This window comes from Pteropus vampyrus, unplaced genomic scaffold, assembly GCF_000151845.1.
Source record: "Pteropus vampyrus isolate Shadow unplaced genomic scaffold, Pvam_2.0 Scaffold144, whole genome shotgun sequence".
Taxonomy (NCBI): domain Eukaryota; kingdom Metazoa; phylum Chordata; class Mammalia; order Chiroptera; family Pteropodidae; genus Pteropus; species Pteropus vampyrus.
The window spans coordinates 2,754,776-2,781,125 of record NW_011888925.1 but is presented as its reverse complement, the minus strand read 5'-3'; the positions used below and the strand labels follow the sequence as shown (position 1 = coordinate 2,781,125).

Genomic DNA, 26,350 nt, shown 5'->3' with positions numbered 1-26,350 from the left:
ATTTATAAACATTTAAAAATCACTGTCCTAAGAAAGTTTTAGGATGAAGTGGCCTTCAAAATCAGGGAGTCAGGAGATAAACCATCCAGCAGAGGGCTCTGTGTAAAAATGTTTATTTGTACTAATGTTTAGAATACAGGAACCAAGAGAGAGAGCGAGGAAGAAAAAAGACACAACTCCAAAGCGACAGTGAATTAGGGCCTGCCCATAGCCAAGGGGAAGGGCACTCCAGCGTGTCCTGGCATGGAGTGTCCCTCCCAGTATTTAATGTCAGTGTCACCAGCCAGAAAACTGAGGAATCAGGATGTGAAGACCTTACCAGCTGCTAGCGAGCGTGCAAGGGAAGAATGGGACGTCTATGTGGCTTCCCCGTGACCCCGGGGCCAGGATGCACAGAGTAGGAGGCAGAGGCTCCCAATTCAGTTAAGGGCAGGAGCTGAATGCCCAGGTCCAGGAAGAACAAAAAGGGGATTTTGGAGGTAGGCTTTTTCATCGAGTTAAAAAACAGGCACATTATCCAACGTCTCCCTGTGACCTCTAAGTGGCTGGCCCGGCCCCCCAATGCTTCCCCTCTCCCCACAAAACCAAAGGGAATGAGGAGGCGGAAGGTAGGAAATTCCAAGGGTGGGGAATGCTGTGGCCATTAGAGACCACCTGTGAGAGTGAGCCAGGTAAGCACGAGGAAGACTCGGGGTGAAGCTGCTACCCTCCTAGGGTGGGACAAGGCAGAGCCCAGAGGGTGACCAAGAACATCCTGGTGCGGGCAAAGGATCCTGGGTAGCAGGAATAGGGCCACAGTGCCCCTCTGGGGGAAGGAGGCGGTGGGGATAAGCAGCAGGAAGGGCATGGAAAGTCCTTCCAAGCGCCACCTCCGCTTGCTCAGTTGCTCGCTCCCTGCTACGCCTGGCAAAGAGGCCCTGGCCTGGCTCACCTCTAGGGGAAGGGAAAACCCCAGGGACCAGAGTGGAGGCAAAGCGGAGAGAGAACTGAGATGCCCCCCACTCTTTCTCCGAGGACACTGTCTGAACCCTGTGATCACCAGGCCGGGGCCCAAGGCAGGCAGAGTGAATGCACTTTGTGGAGAGCCGCGAGAAGCAGGATCCGCAGGTGCACCCTGGGGTGGGCGGTGTGCTGTTCCGTTCTCCCGAGGGCGTGGGCCAGAGGCAGGCAGAGCTGCCACCTCAGCTTGCTGCTGCCAAAGGCAGGTTGGCACGACCACCCCAGGTTCTCTGGACTTGTGAAAGAGAGGAGGAAGGGAAAGGTGGGTATGAGAAACAAGAGAGGAGGAGAGAAACAGCCCTAGATGCATGGGAGGAGCATGGGTGGCCACATCAAGAGGCGTTCTGGTTCTGGTAGATGGAAGCTTTCTCCTTCAGCAGGTCCAGACACAAGTGGCAGCTCCAACTTCCTGCAGAGAAGCACAGTGGGGTTAGGGTGGGTCCCAGGTGGGTCTCGCCCAACCCTTACCTGCTGTGCTTCCACTCCCACCTCACCCCTACCTAGTAGCACGATGGGCTACAGGCAGGATGGAAGGCGTTCTGCAGCAGCAAAAGTTTCCGTTATCCTGAGCTGAGAGAAACCACTAGGTCTTCAAATATCATGAAAAATAATTCTCAACAGATATAGAAGGGCCTGGGCAGATACAATTTCTTAAAGCATCCTAGCTTTAGATCTGTGATTATAGAACTAGACTTAGTTCTCATGGCCCCAATGGTTAGAATAAAGATCATGAATAAGGGCTCTAGGAAAACCAATTTTGAATCCATACAAGATAGCTTTTTGTGAAAACCATGGAAAGATGAGATGGGCGACCCACCATCACTAGGTGTTTGAGTAAAGGCTGAGAACCCAGAGAAGAAGGGGGTGAACTATGAAGACTCAACTTGGTAGGCTCAAGTCCAGTTTCATAGAAAAACAAGAAATCACGTCCCTTACAAGAAAAATAACTGGCTCATACCTTGTTTATTAATATTTACTATGATTGGATTCTTCTATGTTTTAAGATATAGAATTAGCCCTTAATACCTTAAAATTATAAGCATAATTATACATATGTGTATTTGGACATTATTCTGGGGGAAAAGAATCCACAGCTTTTCTCAGCTCTTCAGAGATAAGTGAATGAAAAATATAAGGTCCTTTCTAACCCAAAGGTCAACATTCAGAAGAGGGCTGACACACTTCTCTGTGAAGAGTTATATATTTTAGGCTTTGTGAGCTACATAGAGCTTTGGTTATTTTTTAAAACTCTCTCCAAAAATGGGAAAATATTCTTAGCTTGAGAGCTATACAAACTGGTTGCAACTGGATTTGGCCATGGGGCACAGTTTGCCAACTCCTGACCTAGAGTCCACACTGTCTGATGGCTTCTACGGGATCCCCCTTCAGCTGCCTGCGGCTCTCCACTACCTCAGTGTCTGATGGTAGTTCAAGAGGAAAGCTCTTCTACAGTTAATGTAGAATTCTGTCTGTGAATTGATATCTTATGGTTAAAAAAATAAAACACGGAACTCACTACTTCTCCTCAAAGTAGATTTATAAACTCAGCATGACAGATGACAAGAGCTGAATGCTAGATGACAAGGGCTGAATGCTCCCCTGCAGCTGCTAAAGAACTCTCAGACTTCGTTAGTGGCCTCCTTCTCTAGGGGGTGACAGCAGTTTGACCTGTATCACAAATCAGCTTATATCACACAGTGAGCCTGGAATGCTGGCCCACATCCTTTGTGCTGGGGCATTCACATCCTCCCGAGTAAGCTCCCGAATTTCTATAAAGGGAGGGGGTTTAGCACAGAAATCTGGCTAGAAGGAGACTGGTAGAGAGGCAGCCACTGTTTGCTGCCTCAAAAAGCTTTTTCCTCAAAAAGCTTCCATAAACTTGGAGCATTATTCTGCAAACTAATGGAAGACTGTAGTACCCATACAGGCTCCAGGTTCAATACCCATCCAGGTCGGGTGGAAATGAGCTCAATTTTGTCAAGTTCAAAGAGCTGATATTGAAGCATCACATCAGATAAGCTATGAACTGAGTTTCCAGGACTGGCTGGAAGAAAACAAATCACTCCCTCCAGTAACTGTCCTCTGCTTAGCATCTGCTCTCTCCGGCTGCTGATATTGTGTTCACAAATGTATCTGGTGATACTATGCAAACATTAAACCCTCAAGCTGAAATCCTAGGAAAATATTCTAACCTGAGTGAAGGCAAAGTGCCTACTCTCTAATTTCGAAGGATATGTCACTGATAAGGATTTATCACCACTCATTTATTGTACAGGTGATGGTCCAAGTTACTAAAATAATTGCTGAGTGAAAGATCCGGGCAACCTACCTTCAGGGGGTTCAGACATGGACGGGGTAAGACAGTACATGTGGTAGCCACGATCGCAGTCATCACAGAAGAGCAGCTGGTCCTAGAGAAGGCAAGAGAGAAGAGGAAGTGAGAAGGTGAATGAGTAATGGTGAATGACTAATGGGCCTCGGTCCACTGGGGACAGGTAGGAACGAGGGCATCTGTAGACGCTGCTGCTACTTCCAAGATGGATGGGACAGGTGGCAGTTAAGAACAGACATGGGCATCTCTGGAGCGAAAGCTGCTGTTGTCCGTCTCCTTCCAACTGAGTCACTGTCATCCCACCTGGACCCTACCAGCTGCCTAACTAATCTCATGGTCTTCTCTGTGTGCCCTACAACAGGGGTCCCCAACCCCTGGGCCATTCCTGTTAGGAACCGGGCTACACAGCAGGACGTGAGTGGCAGGCGAGCAAGCAAAGATTCGTCTGTACTTGCAGCTGCTCCTCAGTGCTAGCATCACCCCTAGGCTCTGCCTAAGATCATGAGGTGTTAGATTCTCATGGGAGCACCAGCTCCTGGTGCCAAAAAGTTTGGGGACCATTGCCCTACAATCTATTCTCCACAGAGCAGCCAAAGTTATCTTTTTAAAATAAAAGACAGGCCACATCACTCCTATGATTAAAGCCTCAGATCTGGTGGTGCCTGCCTTCCAATCTCATCTTCTACTTGCCCTATCAACGCAGGAAGTCTACGGCTAAGCACACGTGCTTGTCCACCGTTAAGACCTTTGCACTCGTTACTCCTTTCCTGGAAATTCTCTCCCTCCAAAGCTTCTTAGACCAGCTCCTTTACATCATCTAAACCTCAAAACTAACATTACATCCTCAGAAAAGCCATCTCTAACTAAGTCAGTCATCCAGTGACTCTCTGCCACATTACTGGTTTCGTTTTCTTCAAAGCACATCATAAAAATGTCACTCATTTCCTTGCTTATTGCTCGTACCCACAAGAACGTAAATTCCATGAAAGCAGGGATCTTGTTTGTCTTGTTTAAGTGTCCTTAGTGCCTAGAGCAGTGTCTGACGCAAAGCAGATACTCAATAAACACCTGCCAAACAAAGTTCCACCTGGGATGGTGGAGAGGGTCCTGCTCCCTTCTAAGAGCAAGCTCACTTTAGAGGGAACCGTGGAAAAAAATAGTAAAAGCTGAGAAGGCGCCTGCTGGGAAGGGGTGGGGACACGCACGTCATTCTCAGAGGTGCCGCAGATGTTGCAGCACTTGCACTCAATGCACTGCCAGCGGTAGGTCTTCACGGCTGCCATCATCACGGGGGTGAACTGCAGGCAAGACGGATGCCCTGTTGGGGAAGGGGAGGAGGAGTAAGTGAAAAAGGCAGCTGGAAACGGGGGAGAGGTGGGGTGACCTGGTTGACTGCGACAGCTACTGGATGCTGGCAAGCCAAGAGCCATCTGGGGGCTGTGACTGGGCGCTGGCTGTGGCAGTCCTTGCCCCTGGGTTGGAAGTACCTGAGCGGCCACAGTCAGAACAAGACACCAGCTCCTCGGGTTGTCCTGTCTTCTTGTTGATCTTTGAGTCTCCCAGGCAGAAGTCACAGTAGTTGTTGGGCAAGGCCAATCCATCGGGACCCTTCTTGGCTGCGGGGAAAAAACATAAGAACTTTGATGATATACCCCCGGGGGTCTTAGGGCCTCTCAATATCTCTGAAAGTTTTTCATAACAAGGCCATCTCCTGCTGGCCCCCTTCCGATGCTTTGGCTTACATTTCTGCTCCTCGGACCTCTGGGAAACCGGGGTGGGTGGCTGAGAGTCTTCCTTGTCCTCGCCCTCCTCCTCAGCCAAGTGGGAGTGGGCATAGTGGTAACTGAGGCCTGGTCGGTTCTTGTAACGTTTCCCACAGACTGATGGGAGAGAGAATGCAGAGAAAGCGTTAGGATCTGAGAGTGCCGCGTCTCCGCCCCTCTGCCGCGGGGCTCCACCTGAGGCAGAGGCAACCACCCGCGCCCACTGGCTCTGTTCTGGGACACGCTTTTACTGATGACCACCTCCCCTTGGCCGGGAGCATCAGGCCCTGGGCCTGTCCAGCTTCTAAGGCTCTTCTCCCCACTGAACCCCCATCCACAGCCGCCTCTACTCCCCCACATTGCTGCCCGGGGAAGGCTGAGCCTTGGCCCCACCACCAGTTGCCCTAGGAATAGTCTAGGGAGCTCCAGGAGAGGAAGGAAAGGGAATTTCTACAGTCTTGCAATGTGGCAGGAAGGAGGAAAAGTGAGAAAGAGAATCTAAGTTTTTTTCCCTCTTAGTAAATGTGAGAGGCTCAGGCTACCCCAGATACACTGCAGAGCCCATCTCTGCCCAATGTGGGTAAAGGAGTAGAGGCTGGGTCTCTTGGGGATAACCTATCGAGTCTTTGGGGTAGCTGGCCCCCAAAGAAATTCATAGACACTCCCAATCAGCGCACTGCCCAACCCCACCAACCAGCAAGGAAAGCAGATCCCCACGAGGCATCTTGTACTTTTGAGCAGTGATACCAAGAAGAGCAAGGGCGCCGGCAGGAAAGGAATGGGGAGAGGGCGGGGGGAGGAGGGAGCGGAATGGTGGAGAACATTAGCTGACCACCAAGAATCTGTTTTGGGGAAGGAGGAACAGACGGATCTGCTGTAATGGGTTCCTTACAATGCTTTTAAAGCCACCCCATGCAACGGGCCTGAGCAGCCCTAGGGGCAAGTTTGTGGGAGATGAGCAGTGATAGAGGCAACTTCTAGGATTTTGAGGACTGGAGCACAATAGAAGGTCCATCGCTCCTATCCCCGGGCCAGTCCAGAGATTTTTAAACTAGCATTACAGGAGATGAGAAAGGCAGGAGGAACAAGGGAGGAGGGAAAAAGGGATAGGAAAACCAAAAGTCTGAAAAGTTGAGAGAGCTACCTCTCTGGGGCGCTTTCGAGGTATGCTTTTGTTTGAAACTATCTGAAAGACAGAAAGAAAAGTCATGAGAAGAAGAGGCCTTGATACACTTGAGACAGGAGCAGCAGCAGCAGGAAAGCGGAACAAACAAGAGAGAAACCCCAGCGGCGACGGTGCTCCCAGGGTGGAGGGGCAGAAGCGGGGAGTCAGAGAAAAGGCGGGGGCGAGAGCAGACGTTGAAAAACTCGGTGTTGGACTCCTGGGGCCCTGGCTTGACTGGGGCCAGCAGACCTGGATGTCTTCTATCAAGAGACTGACTCTGCCTGCTGTGTGCCCCCTCACCGGCACCCCCATCCCAGGGGAACAGCAGAAGTCTCTCCCAGAGCATGCAGGTCCCACCCGTCAGGCAGCAGAGGCCGGGGCTTCCCAGGGGTCTCAGAAGGAACCAGTCGTCAGGCAGGACAAGAGTCCAGGCTTGTTTTACCATTCTGAGCAAGAACACAGCCCTCCCTCCTCACATCCTGAGCAGGAGCTGGGTCCAGGCAAGGACTACCCACCCACTCGGGAGGCACTCACTGTCGCAGGCATAGGGCTTGTCCCGATCCTCCAGGATGGAAGCATCCAGCTTCTTACGGGCACTGCCCACACCTTTACCCTGCCGAGAAGGGCAAAAAGATGCTCTTAAGGTGTGCAGGCTAACGAGATAAATTCTCCTGGAAGTGGCTGCCGAGCTCTCTTGCCTCAGGCTGCAGGAAGCGCCTCAACGCTCACCTTGGATTTCCCCTTGCCCCGACGCTTGGGAGTGTCTTCTTCATAGTCCTCATCATCAAGGTCATCCAGGTAGTCATCTGGTTCTAGGATCCGCTGAGTGGACAGGAACATTAAGATGGACAGAAATAACATACACCCAAAACCTCTCAGACGATGACACTGGCAAGGCCACCCAGAACCTCCCTTGTGACCCAGCCCCTCTACACCAGCCTCGTTCTTCACTGCTGCCCTCTGACACCCTATAATCTCATTCCTTCTCCCGTCAGTGCTTTGGGCTTTCCTTCCTCTTGCTGCTCTTCACGTTGTTCCCTAAGCCTGGAATGTCTTTCCCACCATCCCCAAGTGGCTGGATCAGATGCCATGTTTCCATTCAGCTTTCCCTGATGCCCCGAGGAGCCATGCCCTCTCCTGCTTCTGACCTGCTGCCCAGGAGCACGTTTACTAGCGGTTCCCTTCCAGCACCTCGCTCCCTAGATGTAGAGCTTTGTTGCTCAACTGTGTGGCCTTGTGTGTGTGTGTGGTGGGGAGGGGGGCGGGGTTCTGTTTACTGCTGAGTCAGCCTCCCTATACATGAAAATGGGGACCACAGCACCTACTTCATGAGGTTGTACAGACTGTAGAAAATGATGGAAATGCACTCAGTGCGGTGCCCAGAGTATTTCCAGCTCTTAATATTTTTATGTATAATTTTATCATCCCTGTTGACAGGGGCCAGGTCTGCTATACCTATGTAACCCCAGGCACCAAAAGTTTTTCATGACAAAAGATGAATGTGGGAGAGTCTGTACTTAGAAAGGAGCAGGAAAGACTGGACAGTCACACTGAAGCCGGTCAGGAGCAGCGCTGCTTAGGGCGAAGCAGGAACACCACTCCGGGGGCCTGCCTACTGGCCCACTGCCTCGGCTCCCATTCTGATTACTGAGCAGCCTCTGATGAAGAGGGAGCTGGTTTTCATCAAAGTGCCCTTAGCCAGAGTGTTAATCTTGTACCTTCCGTGCTCGACTGTTGGTCACAGGAAACTCGCCCAGGCTGTCATCATCGACGCGGGGATCTGGGGCACCTCGCTTCTCCAGGGGGTCGGTGCGCAACAGAGCCTCTAAACTACTGCCGTCCTGAGAGATCAGCCCCTCCTTCTTCAGGGTCTGGTCTGTGTCTGCAGGCAAGGTCAGGATAAGGCAAGGCCCAGGAGAGCTGGATGCGGACTGCTCTGGGTCTACTGTGGTAGGTCAGCCACAAGCCAGTCACCATCTTCTGGTCTCTGGCTGCCCAGGAACCAAGACACCCTAGTCCACTTGGTACCATAACTTATCTGTTTACCTATCTCTTTTGTTAGACTGAGTTCTTTGAAAAAAGGAACTATATCTTATTCACGTTAATATCTTCAGGATCTCAGCATTAGCCTGGTGCATCACAGGAGCTTAGCAGGCCTCTTATCACGCAGCAGGCCATGCCTCTGCTCAGAGAGGAGTGTGCTTTACCTGGTTTAATAGATGGGAAAGAAAGTCTTGGGTCCTCAGGAGGGTGGGCTCGCCGCTTTTTCCGCCAGCGCCGGGCGGGGTAGGAGTACAGCTGCCCAGAGGCCAAACCTGTGGAAAGAAGAAAGAGAGGGAGTCAAGCCCTAATCTGGTCCTAGAAAATAATACTGAACATTTTCTAGATGAGTAGGACGCACCTGAGTTCTAGAGCAAAGGAGGAATATGGGCAGTGCTGGGGGCAGGGGTGGGGTGGGACAGTTTATGGAAAAGAACGATAACTATGAAGTCAGGGGCCCTGGCTAACACACAGCTCTGCAGAGGCCAACTAATGGCCTCCGAAGGGCAGCCCTGCAGAAAACCAAGATGCTGGTGTGAATCTGTCTGCTTCTTCTTCCCTGGGCTTCTAATCGTGGAAAGGCCATGGGTGGAAATGGGGAAAACACTCTCAGCCGGCTCAACCCTAAAATGAGGGAGCTTCTGCCTCCTTGTGCTCCTGACTCTGGACCCTCACCTGGACCCCGATGTCGTTTTTCCATCCAGATGTAACAGTTGCTCTGGGCTACTCCGGTCTGTGAGTCCAAGAAAGGCAGGCGCACACTACGCTCAGCACAGAGGCGGGCATTGTAATTGTGGCACTGCTCCATGGCATCTTTATAGTATTGCTCCCCCAGGCTGCAGGAAAGATAAAATCAGGCGTGTGTGTGTGTATATACGTGTTGGGGGTAGGGGCAGAGCACAGCGTGCTGAACTATCCGTCTCCCTTGCCATCTGGTTCCTTAGAAGGCTCAAGGGACTGGGAGATTGTTGCTTTGGTTCTATCTGCCTCCATTTCTGCCTCAGGGGACACTGAGCCCCTTCACGAAGCCATTATGAGAAAAGGCACTTTACAAATAAATTACCATCAGGAACACATGATTTCATCATGTGTCTAATCAGACTTAAGTCTAACCCACAAAGAGAAGAAACTAATGTTCATTCTGTGCCTCTCAGGAGTCCAAACCCTGTACTGCTCAAGATGTTTTTGCTCTTAACCCTCATGACTCTAAGTGAAGGTTAGTCCCTTTTTACAAAAGAGGGAAAAAATTCAATAAGGTCTGGGGGACTTACTAAAATATAGTTAGCAAACTACAGTATATCTGTAAAGTTCTATTTAGACATAAAAAAGAAGGACGCTCTTCATGTACTGATATTCAACGATCTCCCAGATAACCAGAAAAAAAAAAGCAAGGTTCAGTGCTGAGAAGTTTATAGGATGCCACCAATTATGAAACAAAGAGGTGGAAAAGAAACTGTAGGCCTCCAGGAAGAAAAACCAGGTGACTAGGGGACATTCTCCAACACACTCATTTATATCGTTTGAATTTTGAACTAGATACTCAGCCAACTAATTAATTCTATATACTAATTTTATAGTCAATGGAAAACATCTGAAAACACCCGAACTTGCGTGAAGCCAACTCTTCACTGAGTACCATTACACCAATACAACACCTGTTTGCTCAAAGCCCATCCCAGACCCGTCTCCATTTTTCACACCATCAAATTATATAAGAACGAACCTTGGACTCAAAAGACTCAATTTGAAACTTTATTCAAAGGTAAACTTTTAAGTGCTCTTAGAAGCTGGAAAACTGTACCGTGCCAGAAGTTATCTGGTTCTTACGAGAATATATATAGAACCAATCTTGTTCTCATCCTTCAGGGTTTAATAAGCACTTTAGCACTGGAACTTAAACTATAACAATTCATATTTATGTATTTGATCAAACTTAAAATAAATAGAGGGCAGAGGTTATTTCTTTCCCATAGTATCCTCAGTACCTGTGAAGGTGTCTGGGGAATCTTGATTTGATTTGGAGTAAAAAGACCTGGCCTGGCTGAAAGTCACCAAATAAATGTGGAGAGCTATAGACTGGGGAAGTTGGACTAGATAAGCGCTAACATATTCTGAGAGAGACCCCTTGCATGAGAAGCTGGACAGAGTGAGTCTCTGTTGCTTACGTCCATAACCTGAGCTATGCCAACAAACCTTGCTCTGGAATCCGAGGGAGGCTTTCACTGAGCAGCCACAATAGACCACTTAGGCACAGCTTAGCATGTTCCCAGCAAATGAAACACACACACACCACACTCAAGGCGGTGACTTCACAAAACTGCCTGGCTCGATTCAATGAGCTATAATGATTAATTTGAGGTAGGCATGAATCTTCTGTTGGAGTGGAGAGGATGAACAGGCTCACATTTGCTTGCCTTTAGGAGGCAGCCATGTCCTCATAATACAGAGGAAAATTGGATAAACAAGGCTGAGTGCAGCAGCTCCTTTGTTTCTGCTGATGGGAATTGATACTGACACTGGAAGTCAAATGGAAGGAAGGGGCCAGCAGGGCTGAGAGCTGCAAAGTCAGAGTAAGAAGGCTGGAAACAGTTTAGGGAAAATGAATCAGAGATGTTCTATCAAAGTTCTTTGAGTTAAGTGGAATTTCAGAAGGTGGGGCAAACTGTCTCGTGAGTAAAAGAGCTGGGAATGAAACACGAGTTGGGGGTGGGGGGAAGGATCTGATAAGGAGAGCGAGAATGAGAGCTCCTAAGAACTTAAGGCTCCTAATGCAAGAAATTGAAGCTAATATTATTCTCTAGATCTTCTCATCTAATTCAGAAGGTTTCAAAACTAGTCAGCAGCCACAGCTATTTTATACTATTATTTTACCCTAATAAGACACCTTAAAGACCGGTTCAATTCTGACACCACATTTGGGAGAGACAGAATTTACGAATATGAAAATTCTTCTCTCAGAACAAGATGCGAGTCAGAAAAATTGAGCTAGTAGTCCTGATCTTGATGTATAACCTCGGCTGTCAGAAGGCTAGGCACACCATGATCAAGAAAAGCAACAGAAAAGCCTCTCTTTCCTGGGTGAGAACGGTCCAGGGAGAATGGAAGTTCCTTCTCAGGAGAAAGTTATGTAGGAAAATGTATTAATTGTGACCCACAGCCCTCTGAAGCTGCAACCGAGGAGAAAGTTCATTTCTCGTTACGATACTCAGGAACCAGTGGCTGGTGACCCTCACGATGTCCACAGCTCTTTAAAGACAAATAAGAAGCCACGCTCTATTTAAATAGGCAACCAACCTCTCACTTCTAACACTACACAAAAGGACTGGCAATCCTATTTTCCTGAAGATAGTCTTTCCACACGGAAAATCTCATTACACATAACTCTCAAAACCTAGGCAAGTCTGACATTCCCCCAGTATAGTAAGATTTCTAAGGTGGAAGCTTTCTTTTTGGAGACGCATGAAACCTGTGTAAAACCTCCCCTTACAATGGGATGGGGGGAGTCAACAAAGAGAAAGGCAGAGAAACAAAGAAAGAACGTCTGAGTCAGGAAGAATAACTATATAAAAGGTAGATCAACAGCCTTACTTCTAAATTGAGGGAAATGTCAGCCTGAAGAGCGAGCTGGGGAAACTGGAGTGGGCAGATCAGAGAGAAAGATAATAGTGTTGGGAGGAGGCATGGCTGAAAGAGGCAGCAGGATAGAGCTGAAAGCAAGTTAAACACACACACACACACACACACACACACACACACACACACACACACACACACACACACACACACACACACACACACACACACACGAGGAGGAGAAGGCACTTAGCTTAATGGAAGTGGGAAAGCATTCTCAAAGAAAAGGCTCCAGGAGGGGGGAGAAGCTATGTCCCCTCATAAAAGGCTCTTGGGAAGAGTGGGCTCAACCCACCACAAAGACGAAAATGAGAAGCTGTGAGCTCCTTAGAATAGTTCCCAAACCGCTATTACCTTGTCATCCAGTCAAAATCCAAAAGCCCCGACTAGACAAATAGACAGCTCTCAGTTGTCCTACCCTAGCACCAAGTCCAATTAAAAAGAGCCCGCTCTCTATTCGCCCACGGGGCACGAACCCATTTCAAAACTCATTCAGATTCTTCTTCAGGGAGGAGGCTGGGTTAAATCAAGTCCCAAAGCATCTTTAACTCAGAGCTAACAGGCCGTCTCCCCAACGACCATTACCTTTAACTTTGCTCGACATCTGCCCAGCGCAAGGGCACTGCCGACCTAGACGCCCCTGCAGGCTGCAAAGACGTCCCGGGCTGTTCCCGTGTTTGGACGGCTGGGACGAGCCGGCGCGAAAGGCTTCTCCCCTCAAGTTCTTTCCCTTCTGTATCTGCTCTTCAACAAATTCTCCCCGAGAATATTTCTGGTCCTGGGTACCTGGTACCCAAGACGCCCCCCTCCCCTCCCCCAAGTCACGGGGCTGTTTAGCACAAAACAGCTCCGCGGTGCTTCACGGCGCAGAGCTGCCGAGCCTGTTGCTCCAGGACCGGCAGCCGATGGGGAGGGGTCTGGGGCCGGGCTTGGCGGGGACACGGGTCGGCGCGGGTCCGCCCTCGGCCCGGCTCCTCCGGACTGCGGCGTCTCGGGAGCGAGCCCGGGACTGTGTCTCTCGTACGCAAACGAGGGCGCCATAGTCTGGAAACCGTAAGCCCGAAGGAGCGCTCGGGCCGCACAGCCCCGCAGAGCCCAGGGAGGCTGCCCGGGAGGAGCTCCCGTGTGCCCCCCTCAGGGCCTCCACAAGTTTCCAAAGAAGCGCAACGTCTTCTCCAGAGTCTCCAGTTGCCCTCCCCAGCAGGAGTCGCAACATGGCCTTCCCGGGCACGTCCCTCTCTTCGCCTCGTTCCCTCCCGCACCGCCCGCTCCTCCCAGTGCCCTTCCAAGACCTCCTGGCCTCGGAGAGAAAGGAACGACCACTCACAGCTTCACTACATTTTCCACCACAGCCGCCATCTTCCCTGCTCCTCTCCCTCAGGCCGGGAGGCCCGGAGCCCACAGCGCGCAAGCGCCGGGACCTAACGGGGACCCAGTTTCCTCGTCCCTCTGCGCAGGCGCGCGCGCGCTCGCGCTTCCAGCCGGCTCGCGGGAGCCGGGCCGCGGACGAGCCCGACGCGCAGGCGCGGCGCACACGGGCGCGCGCCCCGAGCCGCCCGCTCCAGCCCCGCCTCTCCAGTTTGGAGGAGCGGGAGGCCGCCGGGAGGTTCTGTCCTGGTCCAGAAACGCGAAGGCGAGAGGTTGGTGAAAACCGGCCGCCCCAGAGATGGGCCAGAGGGAGCGCACGCGCCCTGCTACCTCGCCGACCTTTAACCTCGTGATTAACCCTTTGCTCTCAGTCCCAGGGCGAGGGATTGGGAAGATAAGAGTAGTGCCCAGTCCACTTGGGCCGCCAACCATATATGCCTGCTTTAGGGAGAGGAAAATTCACACCTAGGACTGGGCTTAAATCTTTGGCTTAAATATTGAGGTCTGATAAAAGTTACCTCACCTTCCTGCCACCAAACTCAGCTACCAACTTCGCTGGTACCCACCTCGTGTCCCTAGCTCCTGTCTAAGGTCGTTCCTTCCACTTAGGTTCTGAAGAACTTCCCTCCTGCAACTATCCATCTCGCATCTGTAACATTCATTTCTCCTTCGCTGATGAATCATGCAAACTCGTGCATTTAAGCCCATGTCTGCCTCTGATTATCACCCCATTTCTTTCTACCTTTTCATAGAAAATGTTCTATTTACACTCCTTATCTCTGTTGACTTATTTACAAGTCTCAATGCCAAGTTTAATAGGGATTTTGTTCCTACCAGTTCGTTTGAAATGGCCCCTAACCAAATCCCCCAGACCTCCATTTCAACAGAACTAGAGATCTCTACTCTGTCTTCAACAGCCTGTCAACCCCATAACACCAGTGAACGTTTCCTCTTTCATCGAATTTTGCTCCAGGTTTCAGAGACATGCACCTGGCTGTCCTGTCACAGAAAGAGGGATATGTGCATCATGCCAGGGAGGAAATGTGTGTGTGTGTGTGTGTGTGTGTGTAACATTTTAAGAACAAATACTAGAATTAGGGCATCAGGAATGTTGGGTATCTAAGAGAGTGAATTGTAGGGACATTTTTTTTTTTTTTTTTTTTGGCTGTCCAACAACTTCTCTTCCTATTTTAGGGAATTCCTTTTCGTTGGTAGGATTTATAGGACATGATGCCTGAACACTGGCTACCTTGGCGGAAGCGAGTATCCTGACTTAAGCTAATCTGATGCTTCAGGGCCCCTTCTAGTTCCCTTTCTCCACCTGGCATGGCAGCCCCAAGTGGTTTCCCAGGGCCCTTGGACTTGTGCCAGATGCAGGGTGGCGGGGAGCAGGTCCAGGGGACCCAAGGTAAGAATGGCCCTTTCATGGCTACTCTGGCTTCAACTTAGGTCCAGGGTGAGCTGCTGCCTTTCTGCTGGGTGAAGCTTTAAGGAAAATGTCCTTTTTTTCTTGTCTTCCCCTCCCAGGCAGACAGACACAGGCCACCCAAGTGCTGAGGGGAAACCTGCAGGCAAGGAGGTGTTGTCCCTTCAGCTCCCCATCCTTTGCCTTCACACTTTATCCGAGTTGAAGCTGAGCCCCTGTGAGGGGAGGGGGCTGCAGTTAAGTATAGGCTTTGGTGTCTCACAGTCGTGGGTTCAGATTCCACTACAGATAGTGAACCCCTTACTAAGTAATGGCAAAAAGTTCAGATTAAAAACAGCAAGTTTGGTGGGAATGTACAATGGTGCATCTGCTATGGAAATCAGGATGGTGATTCCCCAATGAACACAGGATGACAATATGATCCAGCAGTTCCGATTCTGTGTATATACTCAACAGAATTGAAAGCAGGGACCCAAACAGATATTGAACACCCATATTTACAGCAGCATTATTCACAATAGCCAAAAGGTAGAAGCAACTCAGGTGTCTCAGCGGATGCATGGATAAACAGAATGTGGCATATATGCAGACAATGGAATATTATTCAGTCTTTATTTATTTTTCATTTCTAGCCTCGACGTGGCTGCTGCTTCCTTATATCCTTAGTGATAGCATTTCTGTTCAGCTAGTCTTCAGAGGGTTCTCCAGATTGATTGTTCTATAATTTAGTTATAATTTTAACGTGGTCATTGGAAGAGACAAGCACAGCGTTTACGTGCTCCACTATTTTGCCCCGACTCTTACCCAGCCTTTAAAAAGAGGGAAATTGCAATACAGGCAACAGCGTGGATGAACCTTAAAGATATTATGCTAAGTGAAATAAGTCAGTCACGAAAAGACAAATAGTGTGTGATTCCACTCTTATCAGGTCTTTGGAGAAGTCAAATTCAGAGACAGTAGAGAGTGGTCGTGGAGGCTGAGGGGAAGGGAGAATGAGGAGTTATTTCTTGATGAGTATGTCGTTTCACTTTGAGAAGATGAAAAAAGTTCTAGAGATGGACGGCGGTGATGGTTGCGGAATAGTGTGAATATACTCAATGCCACTGAACCATACACTTAGAAATGGTTAAAATGGTAAATTTCATGTTATATATATTTTACCACAATAAATTTATCACCTAAAACAAAAACTAAAAACCTGTGTGGCCAAGCAGAATGTTTCCTGATCCAATTCTGCTTCTGCCTCTAGTAAGAAATCTCTCCTTGGAGGCAGGAAAGGCTGGGGGTCAGGTGGGGTCTGGGATTTGTAGGGTCAAAAGGGTAGAAATGAACCAGCTGAGAATGGAAGAAGAGGACCACTGAGGCCAGCACCGGCCTCCAGACACCAGGCTCCACCTTACACTTTCCCCTCCTCTTCGTTCCCACTGTCCCCGCCCCATCCAGTCCTCATCATGCAAAGGCGTCCTCCTCTTAAGTCTTTAGTCCAACTTCCGCTTGGTCGGGGTGGCGACCTGACCACGTGTCTCTCCTGCTCCAAATCCTTCCGCAGCTCCCATCCTCAGCTTCAGCCCGCAAGCACAACTGTTGACTCCAACCTGCTTTCCAGCTTCGGTCCTGTCTTCCTGAGCCCCCAGTTCCTTTACGTCACGCACCGTAACCAAACGTTATCCCTCGTCGTCTCCACAACCCTACGAGGCAGGTATCGCTGACTCCATTTCAGAAACGAAGCAACGGCCTCACACAGGGCAAGTCAGACTCAGAAGTCAATGCTGTTTTCACCACACGGCGGCTTCTCTCATTCACTCTGGTGCCTCGGTGCCTCTGCTCATGCCTGTGCGTATGTCTGTTAGACCTCGATTTGGCTCGGAATCACATCTGATCACTCTAAAGTACCCTGACACCACCCATACTGCTGCCTCAGGCATTCCTGATTGTGTCATTTTCTTCATAGTGTTCAGCACTGTTGGAAATCGTCATACTTGCTTACAGATTTAAAATCTTTCTCCCTCTAGAATTTAAGCTCCAGGGGAGCAGGTATCGCTTCCGGTGTCCCCAGCACCTGGAACATGCTAAGTTGCACTGTAGACGTTCAGTAAACAACCCTGATGAGATGAGTCTGCTGATCAGCACTGTCGGATCCCTCCCGGCCCTGGGCCCTCGGAATCAGGTGCATTCTCCCAAAAGGCAGGGGCTGGGGTCTCCCCCAGGGTCAACTCAGGTCGCAGAGACAGGCCCGTCTTCAGGGACAAGGGGACAAGGGTATGGGGATCACAACTATGAGCAGCAACGAGTTTTATTGCAACCAGAACTCCTGGTCATGTGGGAGGAGATGGGGTAGAGGGACATTTGATCACCAATGCCATACGCAGTCTAGGACATGACACCAAAGGTCTGGCTGGCTGTGTCCTGCCTCTTCCCCCAACCCTAATCAGGGCATCTGAGGGGGCTGAGGCAGCAGGGAGGGAAAAGGGGAATCCATTTTAGCAGAGCCTTCGTCTAAGGGTGCTGAGGGAAGGAGGGGCAGTTGGCGGTGAGGGTCCAAGTGGCTCGAGGCGCTCAGGGACTTTTGGGCTGAGTTCCGCACGTGTCCTCATAGATTTCAGGGGAAGCAAAGAGGCGCACTCTGCCCACGAGGAGACGGTGGGAGGGAGGAAAACAGAGGCCCAAAGTGAGAAGTCGCTGGCCAGTGACCACACGGTGACCTTGGGATCCTTTGCCTCTGGCATTCGCCCCAGCCCGGGCGCTCAGCCTGGCCCACCTCGGGTCCTATGTGGGGATCTGCATGTGGCCCAGGTCCTGGTCCATGATCCGGAGGACGTCTTCCAGGATGGAAGGCCCCAGGTCCACATGCAGGGAGAGCAGGGAGCTGGCGTGGGACAGAAAGGGCTCCTCGGCTTCTGACTCAGGGGTCAGCCCATTGTGGGCTGTGCCAGTCTCTGGAGTTCTCCAGATATCTACACTCCCTGCCTCCTGTGGCGAAGGCTGTGGGGAGGCCTGAGGGGTCTCCAGGTGCAGGCGAGGGGGTTTCGGTGGGGCCTGGGCTGTGGGCAAGGTGAGGGCCTGGGGCCCACCGATGACCGGCAGGGAGACGGCATTCTTGAGCAGAGGGGACGGCCCCTCGGGGAGCTCCCGCCCACACAGCGTGGCAGTGCGGGGAAACTGGAAGTGGAGGTCAAACGTGCCGTCCTCTTCAGGTCCCTCGACTGTTGTCCCTGGCAGGAGATGGAACTTGCCCTGCAGGAAGGAGATGTCACCGAACATGTCACTGCCACCACGGCTGCCAATGTGAATGGTGTGGCGGAAGTCTCCCAGCGGCGGACTGATCATGTCCGAGGACAGCAGGTCCCGAAGCTTCTCCTTCTTGCCCTTGCGGCTGCCACGCTTCAGGTAGATGGGCGCCTTGGTGGACATTGTGACCCCACCACCCAGGCCTGGCTGCCGGGGCTGGAGACAGTCCACTCGCCGAGACTGTGGCCTCCTGCTGCCTCCCCTCACCGCTCAACCAGAAACACCCAGAAGGTGGCTTTTGGACACCCAAAACTTGCCAAAGGGCTAAGAGTAGGGTGTGGGGCGTGACCGAAGTTGGCCCAAGAAATTAGAAAAAGAGAGATGAATAATCAACAAAGTCAGAGGATTGAGATGACAAAAATCGCTGTCTTCCCAGAGGGCTGGAAACTCCCGAAGGAGGAAGGTGGGGGTCTCGTAGGCAGCCGTGCTCCCTGGTCTTGTCTTCACAAGTATCTTCTCGGTCCAGAGCTGAGGAGCTGAAACATCAAGGGTACACATCAGGGACAGAAGGACAGAAGTCAGAGGCATCCGTCTCACTTCTGGGCCCTCTGCATCAGGCCTAGGAAACCAAGTAGGGCCCTGAAAGAAGCCTGGGCTCAGTACAGACTCACTGCATCTTAGGGCCTAGGTCACCAGCGCCAAGCCCCTCCCTTACAAATGGGGAAACCAAGGCCCAGGAACCTGAGTGACAGGCCTGAAATCCCATACAAAGTCCTGGCTCTGGTCTCTTGCCCTGGGACCTCAGCCCTGCTTATCGCCGTTGCCCTGGCACTCACCCCTTATTATACATCAGCAGTGCCCCAAGACGTGACAAGTGCCAAATTGCCTGGGGTCTCACAGACTGGTCTCAGTTCCCCAATTGACTGAGGATAGAGATCTTTTGACCGCCATCTCACCCACCCGGGCTTGGCGCAAGGCTGGACACAGAGTAGGTGTTCAGTCGATAGTGCCAAATGACTGACATTCCTGTTCGGGCCACTCACATCCCACCTGGAAGTGAGGTCACCTCAGAGTTTCCCTTTTCTCCTCCTTATGGGCAGGGGCTGAGCCTAATATAGTTTCCGTCCCCTTCCTTGACCCAATGCCTAAGGGGAAGATGGAGTGGGGGGTACAAATATTGGGGGGGAGGGGCTCTGCTCTGTGGCATTTTGCTGAGTTCTTTGCAAACACATCTCATTTAATTATCACAACCACCCTCCTATCCATCCCCATTTTAAAACGAGCTGAAGACATTTTGGAGGAATTCCCATAAGGCATCGCAAAAGAAGGCAGGCAAAATGCAAAAAAGTAGTATATGAGATCCCATTTATCGAAAGAATCGACCAGTTTCCTTCCCCTCCCCGTATATGCATGTATGTGAACCTACTTATACAAGTCTGCATAAGATTATATCCAGGATAAGAACAGAGAAGAACATGGAAGGCCAGCGCTAGGTTGTCATATGGGCTACCTAGACCGGGATGGGGTGTGGGGTCAGTGATGTGGGAGGAAAGGTGTTCTCAAGAAAAATTAATATTTGGCCCTGTCACTATAAAATGATTTGTAAACCGATAGTCGCCAAAATGTTGATGGTGGTTCCCCTGCGGTGGTAGTATTTCTGATCTTTGTCTTTCTTATTCATACTTTTATAAACTCATGTTCTTAATAATAAGCATGTGTATTATTTATGTGCACATATTATTTATGAAATAAAAAATAAAGCTATTTTTAATGTGGAAAAATAAACACCTCTAGAGGGGCATCATACTGGTTTAACAGAAAAAGGAAGCCTTGCAAGCACTCCCTCCAGTTCCCACAGGGGATTGGCCCGACATGTGGATACAGATGTAGAATCAGAGCACAAAAGGCAAAGAAAGAAACGTGTCCAAGGTTACCCGGCGGGTACCCAAATGAGCTCGCCCTCTCCGATTGCCCTGTGTCCTAGGCCTCTGGGCTGGCAGGAGGGAGCAGGAAGGAAGAAGGAGGATGCAGGAGTGTCAGAATCCCAATTCTCACTCCCCTAGCCCAGGCCCTCATTCAGGAAACCCCACCCCAGGACCGGACACCCTGGGTCAGTCCGGGGTCAGTCACGCTGAACCACAGAGACCAGACATCGTGCCCCTCCCAGAGCACCTGCAGCTTAACAGGAAACAAAGGAATGACTCCCTGGTGGCAGAATCCAGCTAAGCTTGAAGGAGCTGGGGGAAGGGCAGATGAGGAAGTGGGCACCTAGAGGTCTTATAATCCCCTCATTCATTCATCTAACACATTTACCTGTGCCCACCATGCTGGGGGGACATGCTGACACACATCCTATCTGTCCCCTTGCAGGCGAGAAGTCCTGGGGTGCCTTTTCCTTCCTTTTCACTCATGGAGAATGGGGCTGACTAGTAGGATGTGCTCAAAGCCTGGGCCAGGTCCCCCCTCCCATCACACAGGGGCGCCAAGACAGGCTGAGTGTTTCCACAACAAATTGGGCGTCCCTGACAGCTGTCTCAGAGCCAGATGTACCGCCCAATTCCAGATGTGGGGAGAACTGAGGCTAGCGAGGAAGGGCTGGGCCAGAGTCAACCACCCAGGGGAGAGCTGGGAATTGCAATCATCAAGCCCCAAGAATTCAAATTTGGCAACCGCAAGACCCCAGGCTCCAGCTGCCCTTGCTCAGCTTCCCAGACACAGAACGGTGGGTGTCATCACTGCCTTTTACAGAGGCAGAAGCTGAAACTCAGAGAGGTTAAGTAACTTTGTTGAAGTCACTCAGCTAGATACAGGAAAGAGTGGACACTGGTACCCAGCAGCTCTGGGCCTTCAGAGAAAATGACTTTTGGGAGGCAGAGGGCCTCTTGTCACAACACTAGGCCACTTTCTACCAGGGGTATTCAAAAAGCAGCCCCCTGACCTTGAAACCAGGAGACTAACCTTGAATCCATCTCCACCTGAGACTCACTCTGATCTTGAGAGAGACATCGTTCCTCTCTGAGCCTCACCTTCCCCATCCACGTAATGGGCTGACAATAAAGCCATTACCAGAGGGCTGCTAGAGACCTCTACATAGTGCAGATGAGAACATCAATGTCACTGTCAGCCCTGTCTTTCATTCAGCAAATAACTGTAGATCTCAAACATTTTGTGATCTGGGGACAGCGCTCTCAACGAGACCAAAAACCAACGGCCCCTGGCCCCAGGCGTCCACCTTCTCCCGCCCACCCGACACAGCCTGCGCAGACTCCCCCTCGCCCGCCGTGGAGTCTCCAGGGTTCCGGTGCTGAGCGGCGCTCGGATCCGCGGCCGCTAGATGGCGCGCGCGCCCGCTCTATCGCCCCGTCCCGGAGGAGTCCGGGCGCGCACCGGAGTCTCCAGCGAGCCTCCGGCTCCAGGCAGGCACCCCTAAGGAGCTGCACGTTCGCGTAACAGAGGCGGACGGTCTGCGGGATCTCCTTCTCTCGGGGGGTTCTGGTCTCACAATCAGAAAATCATGGGGTAAAGGGGAGATCGGGGACCCTGCCAGAATCTCCAAGCTCTGGGAGGAGCCTCCCCAGTGCTTCCCTGCCTGGGCGATGGCCGTGTGTCCGTTTGGCGCAGGGCCAGAGCTGAGGCGTGCGGGCCCCCGCCCATGACTCCCGCGGGTCCTGCTCTTCAGCCCCAGCTAGGGTTCCGGAGCCGACCCCTCCCCGCCCTTTGCCTGAGCGCAGCCCAGCCCAGCCAGGATCCGTTTCAGGACGCTTGCGGCCATGGCTAAAGATAGGACACCTCGCCATCGGCTAAAAATACGACCCCCAGCCCGGGAGAGGACGCAGGTCGGCGGGAGGGCAGTCTTGGATCCCGCGGGTGGGGTGGGGCTCGGGCGCAGGGTGAAGGGCGGGACCCGGAGTTCGGGCTCGGGATGCACGGCGCTCTGCAGGCGAAGGTGGAGCGGGCGTGGCTGCCGAGACCCAGGCGCAGGCGGGAAACACCGTAGAGCCCGAGGCTCCCGGGAAAGGACCTGCGCGGAGGTGAGACAGGGGCCGGGGCACAGGCTGGGACGGGGTGCCACAGGGATGGGCCTCGGAGCCGCAGACAGGCTGCAGAGCCCCGGCGCGAACTCACCTTAAAAATACGCAGGCAGCCGACCCGCGGGCGGCAAAAGCTCGGGAGCTAGAACCGCCCGGCGATGGGAGCGGAATCCGGCTGTGAACTTACTGTGCAGACCTTGGACCTTGAAGCCCCGCCCCCGGCCCACGGAGCCAATGCCCGGGCCGTCCCAGCTAGGTCCCGCCCACACTCCCGCCCCACTCGAGGCCCCGCCTGGGTTCCGCCTTCCGCGGCTCAGCGCCGGGGCCCTACCCGCTCCTGTGTCCAGTCTAGGCTCGTATGGTTGCCGGCCAGAGGGCGTCGGGTGCCTAGGTTGGACTCTGTGAGCTCCAGCTGTGCCTGTCGGAGCCCAGACTCTCGGTTCTAGTAGGACCGAAGGAGCGGCAGCCTTAGAGCGAATTCCTCACTATTCAGAGAGAGTCCTCGGACCTGCAGGGCTGGGTCTGGGAGGCGCCTGCACAAGTGCATTCAGTGACAACTAAAGGAATGAATGAGGACTTGAAAGCGCCTACGGTAAAATACTGCAAACTTTCGAGAGCTTCCAGGAGTTTATCACCCCTGAGAAAAGGGGGCATTGAGGGTGTGCAGGCGGAATGGCCTGGGCACACTGGTATTTGCCATAACGCTAGGTGGCTTCCGGGGCGGCGGTGGGATCCATACTTAGTTTTGTTCCAACAGTGGGTTCGTTCGTTCGTTCATTCATTCATTCATTCATTCATTCATTCATTCATACAGTACTAGAAAAATTTATTGAAGGTCAGGCCCTAAATGGGGCACTGGAGATAGACTGAAAGGAACTGTGCCCTTGCTCCACTTAGCTATTCATCAGATACTTGAGCGTCTACGAGGTGCCAGGCGTTGTTCTTGTTGCTGGGTATTCGGCCCCCTCTGGATCAGGACCTCCCGTCCAATGAAAGGAGATGGAGGAAACCCAAGTCCTCGAGTACATAGTGATACCCTTCCCGATGGTCAGTGCTAAGAAGAGTGGGGCAAAAGAAAGGTATGTAATAATGGGGTGAGGGGACCTTACTTTCTGGAGGGTGATAGCTGTGACAGTACAGTGTCGCCAGGATGGTAAAAGCGTCCATTCTATAAATATGGGAGAGACTCTTAGGGAGGAAAGATCAGGAAAACATCCTGAAGAAGAAAGATGCTGGAAGTAGGGGTGAGGTCAGCCAAGTCAGGAGGGAGAGAGGGATGGGGAGAAGGGAAAAGGGATAGGCAGAGCGATGGCCTCCCCTAAAGATGTCCGCCTGCTCTCTGGGACCTGTGAATATGTTTTGTTACATGTAAAAGAATAATTAAGGTTGCTGATGAAATTACGCTGGCTAATCAACTGACTTTAAAATAGGGAGATTACCCTGAATTATCTAGGTGGGTCCCATGTAATATCAAGAGTTCTTAAAAGGGGAAGAGGGAGACAGAAGAGAAAAGTCAGAGAAAGAGCTGTGTGGATGGAAGATGGGCCAGAGAAACGCTCCTTTGAAGATGGAGGACAGGGCCACAAACAAAGGAATGTGAGTGGCCTCTAGAAGCTGGAAGAGACAAGAACATATTCTCCCCCGGGGCTTCCAGAGGAGCAAGGCCTTGCTGACACCTCGATCTTAGCCCAGTGGAACCCACATTGGACTTCTAACCTACAGAATTGCACCTTAATAAATTTGTGTTGTTTTAAGCCTCCAAATTCATGGTAATTTCTTACAGCAGCAATAGAAAACCAATCAGGGAATTTCAGGTTTTAAACTTGAACCTTCCCAGCCCCTCCCGCAGCTCCTCAGGAAGCATCAGTCAAATGGACTGGCCTGGTGGCTCAGAGGAAAACTAGCCTAGACAGTCGAGGAAGGGAGTACGTGGGCCAAGTTCTGATGTGAGTGGGTGAAAGTTATACCTCTCCCGCCCTGTGCCACCCAAGCTCTGCCAAGCACCCACCTGCCTAGGCCTGCCTGTGCCCCTTACCAAGTGCTTCCTGTCCTCCAGAGCCTAGCGAGGTGGGCAGGGCCAGCATCACTATCCCCCTTTACAGAGATGGATACTGAAGCTCAGGGCGCTAACGGTGATCCGCTTGGCCTGAAAATGTCAAGATATGTAGGCTCCGGGCCCTCCACCCCTCATCAGGATGCTCACGCAGCCATTGTCACCTCTGCTTTCCCCTCCATCCCACAGCAGAGTCCTGAGAGAGGCAGAACAGCCCTGCCAAGCCCTGAGCGTTGCCTCTGAGCCATGGGCCCAGGTTCTGAGACGGCTCTGCTGCTGACTTGTCCACAGGTAAAAGACAGTTCCTTTCTGAACCACCTTGCCTGTAAAATTGGAGTTAAGCGAGTCCCAAACCAGATAAGGGAATTACATGTGTCTTGTTGATGGGAACACATAGGCTTAGCAGGCAACAATTTCATGGACATGATATAATAGGAGCTTTGGGGGATGGTGGGCTGGCCTTGCCACCTGACCTCGAATGACTCTAATGATGAAGCCCCTTGAACCTGCAGGAATGTTGCTGAGGTGCAGCCCCTGCCCCCACCCATCTGCTGAGAGCGTTCCACTGCGGGGTGGGGGTCTGCAAGCATCAGGTGCTCCATTTAGAGCTGGTGACAAGTCAGAAAGTTGCAGGGGTGGAAGCTTGGAGCAACAAAGGTGCTCACCCAAGGCCACAGAATCCTGGGAACCAGCTCCAGCGCTCTTTAGAAAGGTTCTGGGAGGGCTATTGGGCAGTACCAGGAACGGGTAGAGAGCAGCCAATTTGGCCCCACCAGCCTTGCCCAAGCCCCGTTCCCCCTGCTCAGCCACCAGAGATCTGTCCAGCCTGGCTTCCAAGCCAGGGCTTCCGACCAGGGCCCAAAGCCAGAGGAACCGCCATCTGCACTCTGGGAACTGTTTTAAGCCCACCTGGATGTGACAAGTTTCTACCAAATGCTGGCTCCTCATGCTGCTTAGTATACTCTTGCCATCGTCCCCATGAAGCCCACATCCAAAGTGTGACACGTGCCTGAGGGAGGGTTCTGTGCTTTACAAGCACTCAGGTAGGTGGTTCACTCTCCCCATTCACAAATGATGTTATGTCACTTGGCTGGGGCCTGAAGAAGCCCTGGGGAGCCTGCTGCCAGCTCCTCCTAGATCTGCTGAATGGGCAGGACTTTGTGTACACACACTCAGCTGCCGTGGGAACCCTGCAATTAATGAGGATTTATAAAACAGGATTTAATTTACTAAAATTGGCTTTTTTTTTGCAACTCTTCAGTCTGTGTTTAAGGGCCTGAGTGTGGGTGGGGAGGCTGAGCTTCTGAGCCATGAGACAGCTGGCACGTCCAGCATTTCTGACCCAACAGACACTCAGGCCATCGCCCCACCCACTGCCTCCCCCTGCAGCCTGCACCCCATGTCCAGGGTCTGATGCCTCAGCCAGGACATGGGCTGTTCTTGCTGGAAGGGTTTTCAGACTCCCTGGTGGCTGAGGGGGCAGGACCCCAAAGGACATTTGGGAGGGATTAGAAGCAAGGAAGGCTGAGATGGAGAAAAACCGTGAACGGGTATTCGACTTCCTTCTTCTCAGCCTGGAGCCTCTTCCTGGCTCTAGGATGGGTCGAGTCTGTTCCTCTCCAACTTCACGGCTGCTTCCCCCCACGGGGCCCTGTAATCACCACACGGGGACTGACTCAGCCCTTCCTTCCCCTCCCAGCCTCTTCTTCCTGGAAATCATCCCGCTGGCAGGCCCAGCCCTCATGGGCCCAGGGGGAGAGAGTCGGAAGCCCCCTCCTCCTGGGGACTCCTCTGAGGTCAGCTTGGGAGGATGAAGGGAACTGCAGGAAGGACCAGGCTGGAGCCAGCTCTCCACGGTCCCACCTACCCAGGCACTTGGGTCCCTGGGAGGCAGGTGAGATTATGAGAACCAGGAATCCCGGGGCAGGTCTGGGAGCAGAGGGTCACAAGGGAAGGGCGGTGATAATTTTGAGAAAATTTAAGAGCAGTGAGAGGAGACAAGGTCCCTCGAGGAGCCTCAGCTCCACCCCCTCCCACCCCCCAGGAAGCCTCCTCCATCCCAGCCTGAGCTCGGCCTGCGGGGCTCTGTGGCCTGAGCCAACCCCAGGATTTTTCCTTAATTGTTTCTTGTTTCCTTCCTCCCCTGGGCACTGGCCAAGTCTAGCCCTGCCCTCCTCGCTCTTCATCCCCCTTCAGAGAACTCTGACCCGGCAGAGGCAGGGCTTCGAGTCCAGCGTCCCCTTGGAACTACCCCAGCTTCTGCCTTAGAGCCCTCCTTGGGAGTTGGGTGGCAAGGCCTTGCTGGGGGACTT

General features: G+C 52.0%; 2 protein-coding genes and 1 long non-coding RNA gene across 7 annotated transcripts; 1 reads left to right on the top strand and 2 right to left on the bottom strand.

Annotated features, from left to right (window-relative positions):
- Positions 1–97: 97 nt before the first annotated feature.
- On the bottom strand, positions 98–13,405 carry DPF2 (double PHD fingers 2). Of its 3 annotated transcripts, none has more exons than XM_011368804.2 (11): positions 13,260–13,405; positions 8,975–9,135; positions 8,467–8,574; positions 7,978–8,141; positions 6,989–7,081; positions 6,794–6,872; positions 5,074–5,211; positions 4,819–4,947; positions 4,537–4,649; positions 3,329–3,410; positions 98–1,408 (listed from the first exon to the last, which is right to left on the bottom strand). In XM_011368804.2, exons 1-11 carry the CDS (start codon positions 13,289–13,291, stop codon positions 1,332–1,334), a joined length of 1,176 nt encoding a protein of 391 aa, XP_011367106.1. In that variant the 5' UTR covers positions 13,292–13,405; the 3' UTR covers positions 98–1,331. The 3 variants fall into 3 exon arrangements, with proteins under 3 accessions (XP_011367106.1, XP_011367107.1, XP_023391539.1); XM_011368805.2 differs by having other exon boundaries at positions 13,225–13,363; XM_023535771.1 differs by having other exon boundaries at positions 13,220–13,324.
- Positions 13,406–15,317: 1,912 nt separating this feature from the next.
- On the bottom strand, positions 15,318–22,224 carry CDC42EP2 (CDC42 effector protein 2). The gene is made up of 2 exons (XM_011368803.2): positions 22,080–22,224; positions 15,318–18,490 (listed from the first exon to the last, which is right to left on the bottom strand). Exon 2 carries the CDS (start codon positions 18,135–18,137, stop codon positions 17,493–17,495), a length of 645 nt encoding a protein of 214 aa, XP_011367105.1. The 5' UTR covers positions 18,138–18,490; positions 22,080–22,224; the 3' UTR covers positions 15,318–17,492.
- On the top strand, positions 21,200–23,745 carry LOC105297889. 3 transcript variants are annotated; one of them, XR_002782419.1, is made up of 4 exons: positions 21,200–21,416; positions 21,895–21,985; positions 22,883–23,064; positions 23,416–23,745. It is a non-coding gene; the product is annotated as an uncharacterized LOC105297889 (long non-coding RNA). The 3 variants fall into 3 exon arrangements; XR_002782418.1 differs by lacking the exon at positions 21,200–21,416 and having other exon boundaries at positions 21,599–21,985; XR_896385.2 differs by lacking the exons at positions 21,200–21,416; positions 21,895–21,985 and adding an exon at positions 22,295–22,577.
- Positions 23,746–26,350: the final 2,605 nt, after the last annotated feature.

Coding starts and splice junctions, on each gene's coding strand:
- DPF2 (XM_011368804.2), bottom strand. CDS start 13,291: ATGGCGGCTGTGGTGGAAAATGTAGTGAAGCT. Junction 7,082..7,977: donor CCAACAGTCGAGCACGGAAG/GTACAAGATTAA, acceptor CTGTCCACTCAG/CGGATCCTAGAACCAGATGA. Junction 4,650..4,818: donor TTCTGACTGTGGCCGCTCAG/GTACTTCCAACC, acceptor CTTCCCCAACAG/GGCATCCGTCTTGCCTGCAG.
- CDC42EP2 (XM_011368803.2), bottom strand. CDS start 18,137: ATGTCCACCAAGGCGCCCATCTACCTGAAGCGTGGCAGCCGCAAGGGC.